The 7,505-nt window shown below is 40.7% G+C and overlaps 1 protein-coding gene across 2 annotated transcripts in view; it reads left to right on the top strand.

The window, feature by feature from the left end:
• Window positions 1-2,050: 2,050 nt before the first annotated feature.
• The window catches only part of cfap299 (cilia and flagella associated protein 299), a 77,547-nt gene continuing 72,092 nt past the window's right edge, over window positions 2,051-7,505 (top strand). For both annotated transcript variants that reach the window (XM_056375692.1, XM_056375691.1), the window contains exons 1-2: window positions 2,051-2,213; window positions 5,482-5,624. In XM_056375692.1, coding sequence (XP_056231667.1) covers window positions 2,106-2,213; window positions 5,482-5,624 — 251 coding nt within the window. In that variant the 5' untranslated portion in view covers window positions 2,051-2,105. The remainder of the gene's footprint in view (window positions 2,214-5,481; window positions 5,625-7,505) is intronic.

The raw sequence follows: 7,505 nt of genomic DNA, 5'->3' as shown, positions 1-7,505 counted from the left end.
ATCTTGTCCACGGAGGACTTTTGCTGTGCGTCATCAGCTGTGCTCGCCCTTACCGTTGCGTTGCAAAGCAAACTACATTTTCAGCTATACATTCTTTATTTACTACTTTGAATTTATAGGCCACTCATTGTCTCATTCTCTCCAGGGTTGAGATAACATGGAGATACTGTATAAAAGTGATAATTTGCGGAATATCGTTTAATCACATTGAAAATAAAAATCAATCAAATTGTTTTTACACAAACCCTTTGATATACATTCATCTGAAAATCAGGTAACATGAATCAGAAAGAAGAAGAGAAGATTGCTCAACTCAGAGTAAGAACAAGAGAAGTTTTGCGTTTATTATTCATATTGCTGTTAAATAATGAAGCAGCTCTTTATTTCTAGGTAAGAAAACACTCGAGACGAAGCTTGCGTGACTGTTTATTTAAAGTTTATCATGAAGGAGCGGCTCCCCTCGTTAACCAGCTCACGTCGCTCCTCTCTGCCATCTGCCCCCCCCACTTCCTCTTGTCTTGTCCGTCTGTCTGCACACACTCACGTTGGCCTATAAGTTACATGGCTGTCGCATGAGAGCACATACATAACAAAATTTTTAATCATTACCTCACTTTTCCGTGGACGTCATTGCAGAGCCATTAAAAGTCACACCGAATGAGAAAATTAAACAAAATGATAATAAAAGATGATAATGACAGCCAAGAGTCACAGTCTTTCTGTAAATGGAGCCGAGAACATTCCCCCTGAACATTTTATTCTTTATTTTACAGTCGGTGAAGGCGCCAAATAGCGTTGATTTGCCAGGATTTAGGAACTGACATCATGGGACCGGATTACTTTGTCATCTCATACATTATTCCAAGAAATATAAAGTGCAATCAGGTATACAGAGGACATGTGGCACTTTTTCCACCTCTGACATAGCGATTAGTTACTTAAATTGAGTTGAATTAAATTATTTATCTTTATTTTCTCAAGAAAGAGCCACACTTTTTTTTTTTTAAATGACAGTGCACAAATATGTTTGGATTAACACACGACAACAGTGATTCCCAACTCGGGAGGTCATAACATGATTAAAGAGGCAGGAAAGAAACAAAACCAAGACACGAAACATTACATTATAGGTAGAGAATGTGTCACAGTCCCGCTTTGCCTCTGGGGGTTGGACCCCTCTTTGTTTCTGGGCCTAGACTACAAGTCCTCTCAGGTCAAGCAAGATCTCTTCATGGATCTGAAACAAACCTGTGGGAAACTTACTCAAACATAACATGCATAAATAAATTTTAAGAAAAATCCTGCGGACAGACCTAGTCCGAGATAAACCCAAACAGAACCAAACAGAGGGAGAACACTGACAATAGTGACATCTGAACAAAGAAATTCACACTTACAATCTTGTATTGAAAACACATTTTCTCCTTTAATGATCATGATAGCGAGTCTGCTCAGACCCATTCAGCAGAATGGGCCTCTACCCAAACTTAGATAGGAGGAGCAGGGAGGACCAGTGACGACCTTTAACCTAGAGTTCTCTTGTAAAATGCATTTTAGCTGCACTGGAGCTCCAATGTAAATGAAAAAAAACATGTTGCTGTCTGTTCAGCTTTCAGAATTCTCCTCGGTCCATCAGCTTCACTTGACCTGTGAGTAATTCAGAGATGTAAATAACTATCAATGCAAATCTGTTCCATCCATCCATAAAAGCCCCCCACACACTTGGCAAAAGGCAGAGTCCACTGTGTCACCACATGTGGTAGGGTACTACAAACTTTCTGTGGCTGCAATGTACACACAGCGGGAGTTAAAATGTGGCCAGAAATGTAAGTTTTCTGCACTTTATTTTGAAATGGTGGAACCACAGGAAACAACATGTAACATATGATTTTACTAGCAAATTACACTTTTTCTATCTATGAATTATTTCTGAATTTATTGTGTGACTGAACAACACCTCCTTTTTTTCAAGTGTTAAGACTTGTATTCTTTGACCCAGCAGATATTTGGGGGGACCGTGAGCGTGTTGACTTCCTGACTTCCTGTGATGACGTCCAGGTGGGGCGGTTGCTATAGCAGCCACTTACAACACAGACCCCGCGAAGATGGAGTACAGCGCGGCCGTCCGTTTTCACGATTCTTTAACGCAATATAAAGTCTACGAAGATTATCTGGACTCCAAAGTCACACCGATGGATTTATTTTACTTAAAAGTGAGTCACACAAGTACAAACTGTTGACTTTTGGCCCTGTGTGTAAAGTATCTTTACCTACGTAAGTCCGCTTCCGCTCTGTTTCGCACACCGCGCCAGAACCGCCTTCACTAAGACGTCAATTTAAAGTTTGTCTTTGCCAGTCCGCAACACTGATCGCTATTAAAACACGACTTTGGACTTTTCAAAATCTACAAAACGCCTTCTTCAATTCGGCCTGTACCAAATCCTCCAACCCGTTCTCATTAACAATACACCGTCACTTTTTTCAGATTTGTTTTTCAGACTTGTTTGCAGCAGCTAGCAAACGTTGCTACGGCTGTAAGACGACTACGGAGCGGGAAAACCGATCTTACAAGTTGATTTTTATTGAATCAGTTGCCGTAGAATAAGATAGATATTTGCCGTATGTTAACACGCTATCCTTACGATTGTAAAACGGTTTAATGGACGTAAACGTCGGTTATGGGTCATGCTGGTGAGCAAGTTACCACACTTGCTAAAAGTTTGAACGGAATCTGGCGAATAGTCCTCTTTATTTTAAAAACCATGTACAAGATGTAATCGGGTTTTTTATTATTACTATCGTTTTTTCTGGTTGTTTTGTTGACAGTTTTCATTAACAAACATTCAACTTTGATACATTAAAGTAGTAAATCAGGAGTAGCACAAATGAAGGCTTTGTTGGTGTAGTGTCTGTTAGCACACGCTAGGTGGCAGTCACACACAGCGTTGGTAGCACGGTTTAAACTATAAGTTTACTCATAGCCTGTATGGGTTTACCAAGAATCTACCACTCATCTAGTCATTTAAAGTTTCCTTTATGAGAGACAATAAATAAAGTGATTTTTTTTTCTTTTTTTAAATTATTCCTCACTAAGCTTGATTCTTATTTATTTTGTCAAAATAGCCTTTGAAAAGACCAAAGCACATCAACACTAGTTGAGTTGTTGGTCAATACTGGTTTCTTGGAGCAGAGTTCACCCCAAGCCCTAGTCCTAGGCCCACCTTGACATATGGTCTCTGCTCTTTACTTTAGTAATCATTCATTCAATCTTTATTGAGAACACAGCTAATTCCAAACTTATGGTAAGACAATGAGACAACAAGAACAAAAACATCAACTTGACTTACAGCATCACTAAAAACCATCTTTACGTTCGTGTATATTATTATTATTATTACTTTAAAGAGGAAGTGTCAGGATTTACATTTATTATTTACATCTTCATGTCAACAGTGGAATCATATCTAGATGCTTTGATGTAGATCTCTCTAGGTTTTATTTAACCTGGTTATCAGAAACAAGCAGTCCTGCTTTTGCCCAGCAGATGGCACACTTGTTAATGCTAAACCTAGCTGCTGCTTTGTCCACTTTGTTTGAACACCTGTGTCCACACAGAGAAGAGAGCAAATCCTATCTGCGCTGATAATCAGCTGCAGTCAATCATATCAAACTCAATCACCCCTCTGTTGTGACACAACACAGTCAGCCGAGGTCATCTAACCTGTGCAGTCACACTGATGACGCTTAGGTTCTGATAAATCAGCTAATTATAAACCTATTTTTCCCAGATTATGTTATTTAGGACTTGTCACAAACTATGAGCGTGAACTCAAAAAGCTGAAGTAGTTGATAGGGTCGTATTACAATGTCATTGTGGCCTTGGCCATCAGTGTTCTGGAGTATTAGTCCAAGTCCTGGTGGGTCGACTGTAAGGAGCAGTTCATTCAAATAGACTTATTCAATGAGCCTTGAAAATGAAGACAATGATTTTCAGGCCAATTTTAGGACCGGCAAATGTCTGAGACTCATTTCTGGTGAGCCACATCAAAGTTGAAGGAAAATATAACTTTTCCTCTCGGGTGCGGACACAGGCCCGGCTGCGAGGATTTTGGGTAGGAGGACATGTGGCATAAGCTTTGATCTGACAAGCCACAGGATTTGACAGCAAGATTTGGTTTTTAGATGATGACTTTATGGCTTGGCTTTAATGACAGCGGCTCTGCAAACGGTGATTGGAATAATGTAGCTAACAATCCCTACAGAGGCACTCGCATATGCACGCTCGCGTACACACACACACACACACACACACACACACACACACACATACACACATACATAAACATACACACTTAGAACATGAATGGACCTGTGTGTATGCATGAAATCACACTAAACCCACAAAACTAAACTGTATCTGAAGCGTGTGGTGTTGGAGAGCAGGAGATCACTTCCACATTTTAGGGAGGGAAGTAAAATAACAATTTTAAGCTAAAGGCTTTAGCGGTGAGTAAATCCGAAATCTTAGTGGTTGACAAAATATCTTATTTCATTTGTCAGTGGTGATTAATGAGCAGGACTCAGATCCAGGATCTTACAGAAACTGGATATATGCTTTATCTGAAACAGCCAGTGATGCATCAATCAGGGGATCAACAGAAAATTAATCATTTAAGTTATTTGTCAAGCAGAAATACCAAATATTCTCTTGTTGTGGCTTCTGAGCTATGATGAGATGTTGCTTTTCTCTGTTTTCTATCATTGTGAATTTGATATCTTTAGGTTTTGGACTGTTTGGCAATTTTTAAAGATCCATATTTTACATTTTTATGGTGTTTTGATTATGAAGTGTTGATCCATAAGAAGATATATTTGTGGTTTTAAGAACCAAAAACCATCTCAGTGTAGTATTACATGTCCTCTCTCAGGCTTCTCTCTGGAGCTCTAGTAACAACAGGTTAGTGAGCCAATCAGAAGAGAGGAGGCTCTAAACCTCTCTTCTGATTGGCTGAGCGATCCAATAAAAATATAGCAGATTTCAGGTAAACACTTAGAGAAATGAAATCCTTCATTGTTAGATGGTGGGTCCAGGTGGGCGGGGCTCTGAGTCATGGCTGAGAGCGGTGACTGCTTTGTAGTGACATCACAAATTTACAGAAGTCCTGACAGCTGGTTTTAAGGCTCAGTTTCTGAGCGCTTTGACACTTTCACAGTATTAATATAGAACCTAGACCTGATCTATCATCAACAAAGAAATGGTAATCCACCTTTATACAATATGGGGCCTTTAAAATATTCAATTATATTGAAAAGAGTAGTTGGTGTTGCACTCTTAAAGTGGTCTCTAGCAAGAGCAGTGAAAAAAAATCCCACCATTTGCCAAAATTCAAGACTGACAACATCTGACAATCTCCAGGCCCAACTGCAGGCCGTGTCCCCTCTCCTTGACTGACTCCTCTCCCTTTCCCTTGTCTGTTGCAGAGCAGGGAGTTGGCTCGTAAGCTGGTGGAGCACGGCCACAAGGGCACGGTCCTGAGCAGGGAGGAATTCGAGGAGAAGAAAGCAGCTGCACAGGCTGCAGAGGCTGCGAGGAGCAACGCTCTGTACAACAGGAGCCGGCCAATGTGAGTTAACTACTCACCAACCCACCACCACGCTCACTGAGGTGTGGTCTGCAATGACTAACAGGGGAGACAAACTCACACCAACCACTAGTCAGATGCTCGAATATCAGGAGGCTCTGCTAGACTCTGAGAGTGAAGTTTGGATGTTTAAGAGTCTGAATGTGGTCATTGGATTTGGGAATCAATCAGTCAGTGTGGCTAGGAGAAGTAAAGTTGCTCTTCTGGTCTCAGCCTCTCTGTGTTAGTTTTCTGTGGTTCATTGTACCGACTTCTTATACAGTGTGAAAGAATAATATTTTTAGATGAGTGATCCTCAGTCTTTTCCCCAGAATTAGTTTGCTGTGGTGGAAGCCGGGAGCTCCCTGTGTATCGGTTTCTGAACCAGTGCCGTGATGTCTCAGACAGTTTCAGTTCCAAACCAGGTCTGGTCATGATTTTATAAAAGGATACGACAAAAAAAATGTGGCTTTGACATAAATCGTCCACAGTTTTTCAATTTAACTTTTCATATAGTTATTATTTTCTCCACTGCGGAGGTGTTTTTTTTTTCTCCTGACCTCTGACCTCTCTGTGTAAGGTCCTAGTGGAGCCTGATTAGGTATTGTGTGATTGTTGTTATTGTTGCCACATACAGTAAATAGCACCGGCCACTCACACTGGACAAAAACAGTGTTCAGACAGAAAATAGCAGTGTGTTTTTCTCAAGCGGCTGAGGTGGTGTGGGCGTGTTATTATCCCCTCTCTTGACAGTTGCAAGAAACAGTAGAAAAATGTTGAAACTAAATATGATCCACCAGGAATGTGCATTGACTAATGCAGTGTATTGTTGAATGATGTTGCACTGCGTTGCAGGAAAAGGTCCATGTTTTACACCATCCCCTGTCCCATGTTTTTACTTCTCCTGTGTTTTATTTGAAGTGTTGATCCATAAGAAGATATATTTGTGGTTTTAAGAACCAAAAACCATCTCAGTGTAGTTTTACATCTCCTCTCTCAGGCTTCTCTCTGGAGCTCTAGTAACAACAGGAGCGGTGAGCCAATCAGAAGAGAGGAGGCTCTGAGCTTCTCTCCTGATTGGCTGACTGTTTTCTAAATGATCAAGAATATAGCAGATTTCAGGTAAAAATACCTGGGTCCTACTCCACTTTCTTGGTCAGACTAGTGCGGACTAGAGAGACCAATACATAAGAACTGATGAAGCCGCTTGGATAAGAGGCGAAACGTCTTCCACAGACAAATACAAGTCCAGTTGCTTTCGATTTAATCTGAGAAAGAGACAAATCTTGCAAGGTTGGAAGGTGGACCCAGGTGGGCGGGGCTTAGGGCATGGTTGAGGGCAGTGACTGCTTTGTTGTGACATCACAAATTTACAGGCGTCCTGACAGCCTGTTTAAGGCTCAGTTTCTGAATACAGGCTGTGTGCATTTCTCTGTGGACTGAGGCTTTGACACTTTCACAATATTAATATAGAACGTAGACCTGATCTATAATCAAACTACACATGGACAGAGACCTTTAGCCTGTATGGGACCTTTAATCATCTGTTCAGAAGGTGAGGCGAATGTGAGAATTTGAGAGAAGGTGTGATTGCAAGCAAAAACAATAGAAAGCTGCAAAGTCAAAGTGTGCGAATAACTGTGCAGGTTCAAAATGTTTCACAAAAAAAATGTGTCTTTATGAATCTGCTTCATAAATGTACAGACACAAGAGAAACAAGGAGCGAGAGACTGGAGGAACACGAGACAAAGAAGTTCCTGGTTCGTCTTGAGTTCAGTCAGATAATTGATTCAAACACAAACACATAAAACGTAGTCAGGGCTACCCAGCTTACAGCTAACATCTGTAGAGTTTAGGGGTGCAACTAATAATAACAAAAATAAT

This window comes from Seriola aureovittata, chromosome 5 (assembly GCF_021018895.1).
Source record: "Seriola aureovittata isolate HTS-2021-v1 ecotype China chromosome 5, ASM2101889v1, whole genome shotgun sequence".
NCBI classification, from domain to species: Eukaryota; Metazoa; Chordata; class Actinopteri; order Carangiformes; family Carangidae; genus Seriola; species Seriola aureovittata.
Note: the sequence above shows the minus strand (reverse complement) of the source record. Positions and strands in the feature narration are given on the sequence as shown.